Source organism: Somniosus microcephalus, unplaced genomic scaffold, assembly GCF_052327205.1.
Source record: "Somniosus microcephalus isolate GS21.2 unplaced genomic scaffold, FLI_Smic_1.0 unresolved_chr6, whole genome shotgun sequence".
NCBI lineage: Eukaryota > Metazoa > Chordata > Chondrichthyes > Squaliformes > Somniosidae > Somniosus > Somniosus microcephalus.
In genome coordinates, this window is record NW_028225184.1 from 35,258,977 (window position 1) to 35,274,711 (window position 15,735).

A 15,735-nucleotide genomic window follows, 5' to 3' on the forward strand; every position below is an offset into this window, starting at 1 on the left:
TAGCAGCACATCGCTTTGGGACCAAGCCCAGAAACGGGCTCAGAGATCAGCATTGAGTCCGGGGAAAGTTCAGGGGGAGTTGCGGGCTGTTTTGCGAGGTGGAGTGGAGGAAGAACTGCTCTCAGAACCTGGAGTGAGTGCGGTAAGTTAGAGCCCATTCTCGTCTTGTGTGTGGACAACATGTTTCCAGGGTAAGGGAGACAGTATGGGAAGAATTTGCTATTTACAATCATTGCTGCTTTCTCTCCCCAGGCCAGTAGTGACTGTTCCTGGTTTAGTTCCGGTCTCAGCGTGCGTGTTGTTATTGGACAGTGAGCAGTGGACAGTGCCGGAGAGAATCATGTGGAGAGATATAGAAAGAGCATCTATTGCAGGCACCAGGGGAGAAGCGTGAAGGAAACGTTTCAAACAGTGGCTGTTTGTTTTTGGTTCAATGGTTAATCCCATGGGATGTGTAAATTGAAATATGATCTGTGCAAATGTCCCTGCTCCATCGGGTAGTCCCATTTACAGAGCATTGGATTGTGTCTGGATGTCAGTAATATGTTGTAAAAGTGCAAAAACACCTCGTGTGCAGGAGTCTTGCAGTGGATTTCCTTGCAGTTGTTCACTATGATTATTAATTGCAAGTTTACATTGATCAGTTTTCCACTTTCTAAAATGCCTGTTTTGGAGTTCGAAGAGATAATTTTTCTTCCTGCAGGTAAATCCATGAAGAAATCGGAATAGACGTGATCTTCTCTGCACCCGAGTCACAAGGAACAGTGCAGCCAGCTTCTTCTCACACGCAGTAAGTGCATTATCACTCACAGAGTGCTGAGACACAGTCAGCTCATCAGCTCCACAGTCCCAGCCAGCAGAAGCAGTCAGACCCACACTGATCCCAAGATCCATAGACACATTTTCATTTCATTTCAACATTCAAATATAGCAGGAGTGACACATATTGGTTCCAAGTCACCACAACTCAGTAGCACTGACAGGGAGATACAGCAATCCCAGTCATAATTCACGGCCACTCTCTTGACTCAAAGGCATTGTGTCAATCTCAAATGAGTGCAGCCTTAGCTACAACTTAAATATGAGATGGAACATACAAACGGTACATGATTGAAATGGATCTCAATAATTTACCCCAGATTGCAGACTGAGCGATACATTACATACCTGCCTACATATCTCATACAGTAACGGACTGCAAGCTACCTTATGAATTCAATTAGTGCAGCCTGAACTACACATTCAAATACAGTGCCGGAAACGGACACAGACAGATGGACCCCCCACTCACACAGAGTAACAGAGTCTGACACATACAGAGATAATCTGACACTCCCATACAATACCAGAGAATGACACATACAGAAATAATCTGATACTCCCATACAGTACCAGAGACTGCCTGATACAGGATGAATCTGACACTCCCACATAGTACCAGAGACTGACAGATACAGAATGAATCCCAAACACACACACAGAGTAGCAGGCATTGAGAGATACAGAAGGAATCCCAATCAGACACAGAATACCAGATACTGAAAGATACAGAATGAAACCCACACTCCCAAACAGTACAAGAGACTGACTGATAATAAATGCATCTCAAACAAACATAGAATACCAGAAACTGATAGATACAGAATTAATTCCACACTCACACAGAATAACTGGGCTTGACTGATAAAGAATGCATTTCAGTCATCTACAGTGCCAGAGACTGACAGATACAGACTGAATACCACACTCACACACAGTACCAGAGACTGACAGATACAGAATGAATCCCATACCACAGAGAATATCAGGGCCTGACAGATAAAGGATGCATTTCAGTCATATACAGTGCAAGAGACTGAAAGAAAAAAAATGAATACCACACTCACACAGAATAACAGGGACTGATCGATACAGTATTAATCCAAACACACGCAGTACCAGAAACTGACAGAGACAGAAGGAATCCCGCACTCACGTATAATACCAAAGACTGATAGATATAGAATCACTACCACACTAACTTACTGTGCCAGGGACTGACAGATACATAATCTTTCGCAAAATCTCTCATGATACCAGAGATAGACAGGTACAGAAATAATCCCCCCACACACCCACATTACCTGAGACTGACAGATACAGAATGAATCCCACAATCACACCCAGTATCCAGTAAAAAACAGACAATGAATAAATCCCAAACACACAGGGCCAGAAATTAGGATTGGAGGCTTTCCGTGCGTGCAAGCCCCCGATGTGCACTCACACTGCACGGCAACATCTGAAGCCTGGGCCTGCTTGCCTTTCTGGTCACTGGCCCGGTTCAGATGTCGGCGTGATGTGCTTGCCTGATCCAGCGGCGTAATTAGTGCGATGTGCCAGCTGGGATCAGGTGAGCACTCTGCAGCCAATCAGGGGAGGGGAAACTCATTCATGAGTTTGATATTAAAGACTGTCAAACTCATGAAAAGTACGGGCGCCCAAAAGACGAGTTTAACTTTAATTAAAATTTTAAAAATCATCCCAATAATTAAATAAACTGTAAATAACTTTAAAAAAACTATTTAAAACAATTAATAAAAATTTTGAAATAAATATTATTTTACGAAATCTGGTCTAAAAATAAACTTACCTTACTGTAAAGTCGTTAAAAACAATGAAACTGAGGAATTATTTTAACAATTTTAAATAATAGACCACTTACCTGTAAGAATCCACTCCTTACGCCTCCTTTTATCATTTCTAAAAAGTTCAGTCCCTTGCACACGCGCAAACCTGTCAAAAAGAAGGAAGTTCAAAGCGTGCTCCTGCACACACGCGTTGGACCTCTTAACCCCTTGGTTCGATGGAGAGGAAATGCCGGTTTCCCGCGCATGCACTGTGCATGCTGAAATCCGGCACTTCCAATGGGCCCACGCATGAGTGCACCGTTCGTACTCACGCGTTGGGTCCGGAATTACTGGCTCACAGTCTCAGAGGCTGACAGATCAGAATTATTTTCTGTCACACAAAGTACGAGAGAATGACAGATACAAAATGAAGCTGAGAACCTGAGATTTTCATGGAATCATAGAAATTTACAAGAGAGAAGGAGGCGATTCGGATGATCTTGTTTTTGCTGGCCCGTAAAGAGCTATCCAGTCTAATCCCACTTTCCGCTGCTTGGTCCGTAGTCTATTAGGTTACAGCACTTCAAGTGCACATCCAAGAACCTTTGTAACGTATTGAGGGTCCCTGCCTCTAGCACCCTTTCAGGCAGTGAGTTCCAGGTCCCCACCACTCTCTGGGTGAAAAGATTTCTCCTCAAATCCTCTCTGAACCTCCGATCAATTACTTTAATTCCATGCCCCATGGTTATTGACCGTTCAGGTGAGGGAAATATCTACTCTATCTTGGCACTCAATAATTTCAAACACCTCAATTAAGTCCCCCCTCAGCCTTCTCTATTCGACTGAAAACAAATCCAGCCTACCCAAACTTTCCACATGACTAAAGTTCCCCAACCCAGGCAACATCCTCGTAAATCTCCTCTGCAAACTCCCTAGTGCAATCGCATCCTTCCTGTAAAGGGGGGATCAGAATTGCATGCAGTATTATAGCTGCAGCCTAACTAGTGTTTTTTACATTTCAAGCATAACCTCCCTGCTCTTATATTCTATGCCTTCGCTAATAAAGGCAAGTATCCCGTATGCCTTCTTATCCACTTTATCGACCTGTCCTGCGGTCAAGGATCTCTGGACATGCAGTAATATATACAGAATGAATGAAACACTCATGCAAATTTCCACAGAGCTACAGAATGGATCCCGCACTCACACACAGTACCAGAGACTGACAGATACAGAATCAATCCCGCACTCACGCACAGTACCAGAATTTGACAGGTACAGAATTAATCCCACACTCAGAGATATTACCATATACTGATCAATACAGAATGAATTGCGCACTCACACACTGTACCAGAGACTGACAGGTACAGAATGAATCCCACACTCAGACATATTTCCATATACTGACCGATACAGAAAGAAACCCACACTCAAATAGAGAACCAGTGGGTCATAGATACGCAATGATTGCCAGGACTCATGCACAGTTCCAGAGCCTGAGAATTATAGAATGAATCCAAAACTCACTTTTAGTGTAACGGACTGACAGTTCTAACGAAACCCACGCTTACACACAGTACCTGAGATTGAGAGAGACAGAATGACTCCCACACTCGCACACATTACCAGAGACTGGCAGATACAGAATCAAGTCCACAATTACACACAGTACCAGTAACTGACTGGAACAGAATGAATCCCACACTCACACACAGTACCAGAGATTGACAGATACAGAATGAACCTCACACTCACACACAGTACCAGAAACTGACTGGAACAGAATGAATCCCACACCTATACTCAGAATCAGAGAATGACAGATACAGAACGAATTCCACCATCACGTAAATTAGCACAACATTGTAACTCGTGCTTGTCTAACAAAATGTCCTCTCCTAGTATTTGGAAATCGCATCCGTCCAATACACCGTGAAGAGTTATTGCCTGTTTTGTCCCTCTCTGTTCTGTAAACGTCACTGTACCGGAGATTGGTGACATATCCTGGCCGGAAGTGAGAAATTCAATAGCGCGGAATATCTTTCAGTGTTACAGAAACAGTGCAATGTGAGGAAATAGTTTCACTCTGTAAATTCTACACTCATATTGTTTCACATTTTATATTGAAAACAAAAATCAAACGATTCGTAATAATTACCTAAGAAAGGATATACTTGCCATGCAGGGAATGCAGCGAAGGTTCACCAGACTGAATCCCGGGATGGCAGGACTGTCGTATGAGGAGAGATTTGGTCTGTAACGTATGTACCTTTAAGGGGGAGAACTACTTTTTACGGCTCATGTATACTGTAGTACCGGCATTGACCACACCTGCATATAACGTTGAGTAGTAATCTGTACAGTTCAGTTGCAGTCTGAGCCACGTTGAGTAAGCACCGTTTGTACCAGTCTCTGCAGTCTGTGTCTGATTATACACGGACATAACAGTGGCGAGGAGGCAGATTCGAACCTAGCTGCTACTCTGTATCACCTCCCAGGGATTCGCTCCTGGAGAACAGAGGAAGAAGGTCTAGTCCTGAAGCACGGGCGTCGACCACGGGCAACCGCCCAGTCATCCAGTGGAGATGTGAGTATTGCAGGGGAGGCTGTCGAGAGCCAGGCTTGGCTTTCCAGTCACGGTGGTTCAGCGAAACGGGCTGGCAACAGGTACTGCGCAGACATTTCCCGGACAGCGGCGGGCTAGGGCCCGACAGAGCGGCACAGAAAAAGGCCGAGCAGCGCCGATGGGGAAGAGAGAGATGGCAGTGCGCACAGGGCACAGCCGGTGTTCAGGACCGAGCGGCATCAATGGTGGAGAGAGACGAGAGAAAGCAGAGCACAGCCAGTGGTCAAGGGCCAAGCTGCTTCAACGGGGGAGAGAGGCGCGCAGGAAAACACGAGGTGCTGCCATTGCCATGAGGATGGCAGAGAGCAGCGTTGGCAGCAGCGCAGGAGCAGCACGCGAAACCCACGAGGCGTCGCCATTTGCCACGAGGGCCGCCGAGAGTGGCGTTGGCAGCAGTGCGGGAGATGCCATTTTAAGCCGCAGTGGGGAAGAAAGGAAAGCGTGGGAGACGCCATTTTATGCCAGTCAAACCACACCCAAAAATGCCGAAGAGTGGCAGTATCACAGCGTTCGACAATGAAGTCGAAGATTGGACGAAATATGTCGAACGCATAGAAGTTACTGCAAGGTGAATGAAGTGCCAGATGACAAGAATGCGCTGGTATTGCTGAATTCAATGGGTGCAAAAACGTATGGCTTACTACGAAACCTAGTAACCCCAGAGAAGCCAGTAGAAAAGGATTTTGAAAACATAGTGTCCATCCTACAGGACCACTTAAACCCCACACCACTGCTGATAGCAGAAACATTTAAGTTTCACAAAAGGAACCAGCATAAAAATGAAAGTAATGCTGAGTACTTAATGGAACTGCGCAAGCTATCAAAACACTGCCAGTTTGTAACGGGACTAGCAGATACATTAAGGGACAAGTTTGTGTGTGGGCTTCAAAGTGAAGGAACCCAGAAACGGCTTCTATCTGAAAAGGACCGTACACTGGAAAAGGCTTTCAGCATTGTTGTATCGATTGAAGCAGCAGAACGGGGCGCTGCAGAGATACAGCAGAGACCACAAGAATACGGCAAACAAAATGTCATATGGAACAGAGAAGTGCTGTCGCTGCGGCAGAACAACACACGACGTGAATGATTGCTGGTTCAAAGAAAAACTGTGCAGAATGTGTGGAAAAGTAGAACACATAGCACGAGGCTGCAGATCGGGAAAGAAAACCAGCAAAAAGAAACCGACCAAAGGAAAGTACAAGAAGGTACATAAGATAACGGAGAATAGTTCAGACGAACAAAAGAGTGATAATGACTCCGAAAGCAGGGAACTGAGTTGTCTGAAACTACATAATGTGATCACAAGAGAGGATCACCGAACCATTTGCGTCACTCTCAAGATAGCAGGAATCAAGGTACAGATGGAATTGGACACAGGATCAGCCCTAACAGCCATAAGCCGACGGGAGTACGAGCGGCTATTCTCACACATATTCTTGAGAGAGACAAAAATTATTTTGAAGACGCACACGGGGCACAAAGTCTACCCCAAAGGAATAATAAGGGTGACCGTTATATATAGCTGTAAGGAAACACCAAAACTAGACCTGTATGCATTGCAAGATGGAGCACCAACATTACCGGGACGTGAATGGATCCAGAAAATACAACTGGATTGGCATTACATACAGGCACTGACTGTGGCTGACAAAAAGGATGACAACGTCACACCTGGGCGACTGTCAAAGATCATAACTGACGCAAAAGAAGTGTTCCAGCAAGGACTCAGAATACTAAAGGCATGACAGCGACGATTAAAATTGAAGAAAATGGAAGTCCAAATTTTTTTAAGGCCAGTCCGGTACCTTATGTGATCCGCCCAGCCGTCGAAGCAGAGCTGTAGAGTCTGGAACGTTCAGGTGTACTGTCCAATGTAGATTGGAGCGACTGGGCTACACCCATCGTCCTTGTGATGAAAAAGTCGGTCAGCAGCACGCCTGGGGAACCAAGGAAGGTTCGCATCTGTGGTGACTTTAAGGTAACAGTGAACCCGATCCTTCACACCGTAAAATATCCACTTCCGCTGATTGAAGATATTTTCACCTCACTATCTGGAGGGAAACGCTTCACTAAGATTGACCTGGCCCAGGCGTATCGGCAAATGGAGGTAGAAGAAGCATCAAAAAATACCTCAAAATCAACACCCATAAAGGTCTCTACAATAACAACCGGCTGGTATTCGGGGTAGCATCAGCTCCGGCTATTTGGCAGATGGCAATTGAACAAGTCCTGCAAGGGATCCCAGGAACACAGTGTTATTTGGACGACATCCTGGTCACGGGCGAAAATGACAGTGATCACCCTGCCAACCTGGAGAAAGTGCTCACCAGATTGCAGGAATATGGGCTCCGAGCTAACCGTCCCAAATGCCAGTTTTTTAGAAAACAGATCTCGTATTGTGGCCACGTTATCGATAAAGAGGGGTTACATAAGTCCCCAGAGAAGATTGAGGCTGTCGTCAAGGCTCCAGCGCCGGAAAATGTATCACAACTGCGGTGGTTCGTCGGGCTGGTAAACTACTACCATAAGTTCTTGCCAAATTTGTCCACAATACTACACCCACTGAACACCCTACTGCAAACTGGGGTGCCATGGAAGTGGAGTGACGAATGCAGACGAGTTTTCCAGAAGAGCAAAACACTAATCACATCGAAAGAGGTATTGGCCCATTACAACCCGGCATTACCAATTCAGTTGGCATGTGGTGTGTCACCGTACGGCGTTGGAGCAGTGCTGTCGCACAAATTCTCGGACGGCTCAGAGAGGACAATAGCCTTTGCATCACGATCACTAACCTCAGCCGAGCGTAACTCCACCCAGATTGACAGGGAGCCCCTCAGCCTAGTGTGGGGAGTGAAAAAGTTCAATCATTATCTGCACGGGCAGAAAATCACCTTGCTGACTGATCACCAGCCTCTTATCTCCATTTTACATCCAAAGACGGGCGTTCCGGTGATGACTGCGCAACGACTACAAAGATGGTCACTTTTTCTCGGGGTGCACCACTATGAGTTTGAATATAAGGGCACGAAACAGCATGGAAATGCTGATGGGCTATCATGCCTGCCACTGCCTAATGCGGAGCAAGCACCAGCAGTGGATCCTGTCGAAATATTCCATTCGACTATAGTTGAATACCTACCGGTAACTAACGCTTGTATCAAAAAGGAAACCCGAAATGACCTGACACTGTCTCGGGTATATGATTTGACGGTGAAGGGATGGCCAGCACATGGCGACTCACTGTTGCCAGGATTCTCGACAAGGGGAGAACAGCTGTCAGTGTGCCAGGGTACCTTGATGTGTGGATTCCGAGTGGTAATTCCACCCAAGTTAAGGGATAGAGTGCTCAATGGGCTTCATGAGGGTCATCTGGGAGGCGTAAAAAAGAAAAGCCTAGCCAGGACTTATGTGTGGTGGCCGGTAATCGATAAACAAATCGAGGACCTGAACAAGAGCTGCTCAGGATACCAGACAGTCCAAAATGCACCACCACAGGCCCTACTACACCCATGGGATTGGCCCTCCTCTCAATGGCAACGGTTGCATATTGATTTTGCTGGTCCATTCATGGTCTCAATGTATTTAATAGCCGTGGATGTGCACTCGAAATGGCCTGAGGCCATCAAAATGTCCTCTACCACCACGGAGAAAACGATTGCAGTCCTATGGACCATTTTTGCCAGGAATGGCTTGCCAGAACAGATTTGCTCCGACCACGGACCACAGTTTGTGACCAAAGAGTTCCGGAGGTTCCTGAAAAAGAATGGGGTAAGGCATTACACATCCGCCCCATATCATCCAGCCAAAAATGGATTGGCTGAGAGGTTCGTACAAACCTTTAAGAAGGCAATAAAGGCCATGCACAATGACAACATTCCACTGCAGCACAAGGTGGACAATTTCCTGTTCACCTACTGGAATGCGACACATGCAGTCACCAACCAGGCCCCAGCCATGACGTTCTTTAACCGAAGGTTAAGATCTCGCCTGGATTTGCTCAGACCAAACGTACGAAGAGATGTTGAGAGTAAGCAATTCCAGCACATCCATGAGAAGCCAACAAGGAGCTTCAATGTCGGGCAACCAGTCTTGGCCGGCGACTACCGAACAGAAAAATGGCAGCCAGGAACGATATGCACACGGCAGGGCCCACTAATGTACACAGTGGACGTTGGGGAGAGCATCGTGAGACGCCATGCTGACCAGATCCTAGAGTCACAGGAAGAACTCAACCCCATGCCTCGCCCATACATACCTGGTGATGAACCCGATGTACAGGTAGCATCTACCCCAGAATCAGCAGCATCGGATGCTGATGAACCAACCGACGACAGGGGGCCAGAATCACCTCCGCACCAAGAGCAAGACACTCGGGAAAGGCGCTATCCAGAAAGGACCAGGAAGCCTCCCCAAACACTGAATTTATAAATAGACTATTTTCAGCTAATGTTGCATGTTAAAAGTGTTAATTGTAATTAGTTTGATATTTAATTATTAAATAAGTGTTATGGTACTGTTAGTCTAAAAGGGGAGAAATTGTAATGTATGTACCTTTAAGGGGGAGAACTACTTTTTACAGCTCATGTATACTGTAGTACCGGTAGTGACCACACCTGTATATAACGCTGAGTCGTAATCTGTACAGCTCAGTTGCAGTCTGAGCCACGTTGAGTAAACACCATTTGTACCGTTCTCCGCAGTCTGTGTCTGATTATACACGAACATAACACGGTCGACTAGGCCTCTATACACTAGAATTAAGAAGAAAGAGAGGGGATCTCATTGGAACTTATAAAATTCTGACAGGTCTAGACAGACTGGATGCAGGGAGGATGCGTCCCCTGGCTGGGGAGTCTAGAACGAGGGGTCACAGTCTCAGGATACCGGGTAGGTCATTGAGGACTGAGATGAGGAGAAATTTCTTCACTCAGAGGGTGGTGAACATTGGGGAATTCTCCACCACAGAAGGCTGTGGAGGCCAAGTTACTGAATATATTTAAGAAGCAGATAGATTGATTTCTAGACACAAAATGCATCAAGGGGTATGGGCAGAGTGATGGGGCATGGTATTGAGATAGAGGATCAGCCATGAAAATATTGAATAGTGGAGCAGGCTCGATGGCCCGAATGGTCTACTCCTGCTCCTATATTTCTCTGTTTCTATGTTTAACGTTATATGGAAAAGAAAGCAACGTTGAAATTATTTTTAATTAAGTTATACCCGTTTGTATTTTGGAATTAATCTCACTCTGAACACCATCAAATTTGATTCCAATACTTGGAGTTTCTGATGTAAGGGCATTAATAAACGGTCAACTGCTCTGCTCACTACTATGACACCAGTGCAAGAGATAAATCAGCCGTTTCCCTGGAGTTGGGGTCTGATCCGCTTCCATTGGTTCTCTGGCAGAAAAAATCCTAAACCTCAGCCCGTGAACAAACACTGTTGGATTTTGTCCTACATTTAAACTGCTTTCTTACGGGGCATTTCTCGCTTTGTGGCTGTTCACGTGACAGGATGTGAAACAATTTTACGCAGCGAGTGGTTCGGATCTGCAATGCACTGCCTGAAAGGGTGGTGGAGGCAGACTCAATCGTGCAGTTCAGAAGACAATTGGATAAACATCTGAGGGGAAAAAATCTTGCAGCTTTATTGGGGAAAGGGCGGGAGAGTGGGCTTGGCAGAAATGCTATTGTAGAGAGCAGGCACGGGCTCGACAGGCCAAATTGCCTCCTTCTGTGCTGTAACCATTCTATGATTCTATGAAGTGAGCCTGCCAGCCTTCCAGTGCCATACTAAGTGCTTGATTCCTGCAGTGAGACTGCGAACAGTCTACTTCCCATGCCAGGCTGGTCAAGTCGAGGTTGGTGGAGTGAATTTCTCATTAATATAGTGGGCAGTGTCCCCGCCTTTCTCGCAGGCGACCGGTGTTTAATTCCCCGACAGGAAGAGGTTTTATTGTTATGAAAATGAGAGTGAACGAAATTGGCAATTGAACTTGCAGTGTAAAAAATGTCTCCTCATCTCCCTTCTGGTTCTTTAGCAAATTACCTTTATTTTGTGTCCTTTGGTTACACACCTTCATCAACAGCATCAGAGAGAGAGAAAGAGTATCGGTATTACACTTCCTATCAATGTGTCCATATCTCGCTCAATAACAGCAGTCAACATTCATGTCCAGCGCTGGGTAAAGAGACAGACAGAAAGACACAATGTCAGTCTTACAATTCCTATCAATGTGTCCATATCACGCTCAATAACAGTATCCTACCTCCTTATACAATTCAACATATAACGGAAAGTGCCAGAGAGCGACAGGGCGGAGGGAGAGTCACAGACAGATTGAGGAAGGACAGTGAGAGACATTGATAATCTCAGCACCAGACTGACCTGTGAAGTGTCGCTTTATCCTGAAAGATCCCAGTGGAGTGACAGAAGATACGGTCTCAACTCTCACTGATATTGGATTAGAGACAGCTATTATTAATCCCATACTCTGGTGCACGAATTTGAACAGCGACATTAAGTTTTGTGTCAAGGGATTTACGTTTCTTGAACTGATATTCTCCAATAATTAAACAAACTGTAAAAGAGTGCTAGTGAATTAAGACGGGCACATTACTCTTAAATCGGGTTTTACTGACCTCTTTCTGAGAAGGGGCGGAATATGAGCGGGTCTGAGACCAAAGCGTACAAACGATCAGGGCCAGTGTTTAGTTTATGGGACATCAATTGAACAGGACACAAAGATTCTGCCAGGTAATGAAACTGCATTCCCGATAATCCTTCTACCAGATTAAACAGAAATCAGAGGGAATTAGAAAGTTCCAGAAATACACATATTAAAATCAATAGAATAAATCGATTCAACAGGCAGATGTTGGTGCAGCTTTTTCAGAGAGGCTGTGGGTGGCTCTTAAAAGATCTGCTGTGTTTTGTCTTGTCAGCACATTGTGGAGTTTTACTTGGAGCTGATGTACTTGGTCACTGCATTTGTCCTTTCCGACAAGGTGTGCTTGGCCAGCTCCCAGGGCAGTAGCAGGCGCACGATGGTCTGAATCTCCCGGGAGCTCATGGTGTGCCGTTTGTTGTAATGGGCCAGGTGGGAAGCCTCACCCTCGATGCGCTCGAAAATATCGTTCACAAACGAGTTCATGATGCTCATGGCCTTGGAGGAGATGCCGGTGTCGGGGTGAACTTGCTTCATCACTTTGTAGATGTAAATGGAATAACTCTCCTTCCTCGACTTTCTTATCTTCTAGCCGCCCTATGTTAGTGCTTTATTCAAGGTTTTCTCGGCGTCCTTCTTGGTCGCTTTCTTCTTGTCCTGCTGCATCTTGCCATAGAGGGAGTGCAAGGAAGACTGCTTCCTGGAATGGGGGGATTTTCCTATGAGGACAGATTGAGTAGACTAGGCCTAGATTCTCTAGAATTTAGAAGAAGGAGAGGTTATCTCATTGAAAAATGCAAAATTCTTACAGGGCTTTACCGGGTAGATGCAGTGAAGATGATTGGCCTGCCTGGCAGTCCAGAGGCAGGAGTCACATTCTCAAAATAAGATGTCGGCCATTAAAGACTGAGACAAGGTGAAATGTCTTCACTCAGAGGGTGGTGAATCTTTGGAATTATCTACCCTGGAGAGCTGTGGAAGTTGAGTCGTTGAGTATCTTCAAGACAGATCTCGATAGATTTTTGAATATTGTGGGTATCAAGATCAAAGGGGATAGATCATGAAAGTGGAAATGAGGTAGAAGATCAGCCATGGTCTTATTGAATGGTGGAGCGGCATCGAAGGGCGAAATGGACTACTCCTGCTCCTATTTCTTCTGTTCTTCTGTTCTTGTGTTCAAACTCAACTTCAGACCAAGAAATAACCCGAAACCGCTCCGAGAGCGGATTAAATAGACAGCCCCATAACCCTATGCTAATGAGGGATGGAGGAAGGCAGTGATTGTGATTGGGCTACTGGAAGCGATGTCACAGTGCTTCTGAAAGGTCCTCTCCTTAGATATCCTATCGGATTAAGCGGCTTCCACCAATCACAAGCTCTCACACTGCAATCAGAAAGTCAATTTCTTAAGCACTCTCTCCAGCCACAGATTATGTTGAAAGAGCCGCTCACTTTGTGAAGATACACCGGGAAATCTCGCCTATCCGTCGTTGAGAAAGGATCCTTTTGCTCAGGGGATTACCACACACATTTGATTATCCCAAGCAGTGATTTCGTGACAGTTGCGGCTCAGTGGGAAGCACCCTCGCCTCTCAGTTAGTAGGTTTGTGGATTGTAATCGCACTCCAGTGCAAAAATAAAGGTAAAAGATCCCATGAGCACAATGAAAAACAGTGGAGTTAATCCCGGTGTCCTGGCCAATATTTATCCCTCACATCACAAAAAGAGATTTTCTGGTCATTATAAAATTGCTGTTTGTGTGAGCTTTCTGTGAGCAAATTGGCTGCCGTGTTTCCTACCTTACAACAGTAATTACAATTCAGAAGTCCTTCATTGGCTGTAAAGCACTTCGGGACGTCCGTTGGCCATGGAAGGCGTGATATAAATGCAAGTGTTACTTTTTTATTTATTGACAATTATTATTTATATCGATCCCTGCTTCAGTGAAATTCATTGATTTGCTGAAGCTTTTTCCCCCGCTGATTCCTGTTCCTGGTTTAAATGTCGAGTCCCTCCTAGGATTTGCTTTCCTGTCCTTTTTGCTCCTCTGAATCGTCCTTCTGACCCCCTTAACGTATCGCTTTAATCCCGCGGTCAGGGGTGTGAAACGGTTACTGGGCTGAAACAAATGCGAGTCTCACAATCTGTTCAAAGGGGTTGATGTTCAGGGTTGATTATACTGTATCTGATTAAAGTCCTAGGACCACAAAGGGAGCGGGACAGTCCCCAACTCCACAGAAATACTCGGTTTATTTTCCGTCCTGAAAGCTGGTGGTATAGTGGTGAGCATAGCTGCCTTCCAAGCAGATGATCGGGTAGGATTCTCAGCCATCGAAGTTTGTTGTTTTTTAATTCCATTATATCAGAATCTCCAATACTGGACATTTATATTAACATTGCTCATTTTTTCCAGAACACAAACTGGTATAATGTATATAAAAATACTTTGAACATTGCTTTCTTTTCCATATAATGTTAAGTTCTCCAGCACGAGACATTTTTGCGATGTAGAAGGATTGGACAGGCTGGATTATTATGCTTTGGAGGAGAGGAGGCTGAGGGAAGATTTAATTGAGGTGTATAAAATTATGAGTGGTCCAGAGTTAGGACCTATTTCCCTTAGCAGAGTGAACAATAAGCAGGGGGATAGGTTTAAAGTAATTGGTAGAAGGAGTTGAGGGAAGTGGAGGAGATGTTGTTTCACCCAAAGGATGGTACGGGTCGGAAGGGTGGTAGAAGCAGAAACCCTCATCACATGTAAGAAGTATTTGGATATGCACTTGATGTGCTGTGGACCGCGAGCTGGAACGTGGGATGGGGGCTGGAGAGGTCCTTTCTGGCCGGCACAGACACGGTGGGGAAAATGGCCTCCATTCTGTGCCGTAACTTTCTATGGTTCTATGATTTAACTCAGGTTCTGCTCCATTTTAATGATATTTATTATATGTCCTGTACTGCATAGTGGAACCGGGGTAGAAATACTCTGATTCAGTGAAATTCATTGATTTTCTGAAATTTTTCCCTCCGCTACACCCTGTTCCTTATTTGAAAACCGATTCCCTACCAGGGATAGTTTTATTCTTCAAAAAGCGATATACTGAACAGGCTGGCAATCTGAAATAATAACTGAAGATGCTGGAAAGCCTCAGCAGGTCCGGCAGCATCTGAGGAGAGAGGAAGGTAGGATTAACCTTGTAGGTCTATAGATGGAACACAGATCTGAACTGTTAACCCGAGCTTCCCTTCTCCAATGATGCTGCCGGACCTGCTGAGTCTTCCCAGAATCTTCTGTTATTATTTCAGATAATTTCAGCTTCATTCTTTCTGTATTTCATCCCATTCCCCTTTGACTGTTTCCTGTTGCACTTTCATGGTTCCAGTCGTTCATTCCGTATTGATGTTTTGTTTATTTGAAGTAATGTTATTAGTGTCCTGAGAAATCAGACGGAAATACTACTCAAAGTACTGTAAAGTACAGGGTAAATTCCCAAATATCTAATCAATAAAGGCAAACATTATATTACGAATTATTTGTTTTTTGATTTCAATATAAAATGTAAAACAATATGAGTGTAAAACATACAGACAGATGCTATTTCCTCACATTGCACTGTTTCTGTAACCCTGAAAGATATTCCGCTCTACTGCAGTTCTCACTTCTGGCCAGTAAATGTCACCAATCTGCGGTACACTGACGTTTCCAGAACAGAGAGGGGCACAACAGACAATGATATATAGTAAAAGACAGCGGGTCAAATTTACAGCAATCAAATGAGTAAGGAAAAGCCTTTATTATGCCACGATTTTGTTGTTTTTACACTAT

General features: G+C 45.0%; 1 protein-coding gene across 1 annotated transcript; it reads right to left on the minus strand.

Moving 5' to 3' along the window:
• Positions 1-12,203: 12,203 nt before the first annotated feature.
• On the minus strand, positions 12,204-12,578 carry LOC147087193 (histone H2B 7-like). Its single transcript, XM_085978107.1, has one exon. The coding sequence runs from the start codon at positions 12,447-12,449 to the stop codon at positions 12,204-12,206; it is 246 nt and encodes an 81-aa protein (XP_085834233.1). The 5' UTR covers positions 12,450-12,578.
• Positions 12,579-15,735: the final 3,157 nt, after the last annotated feature.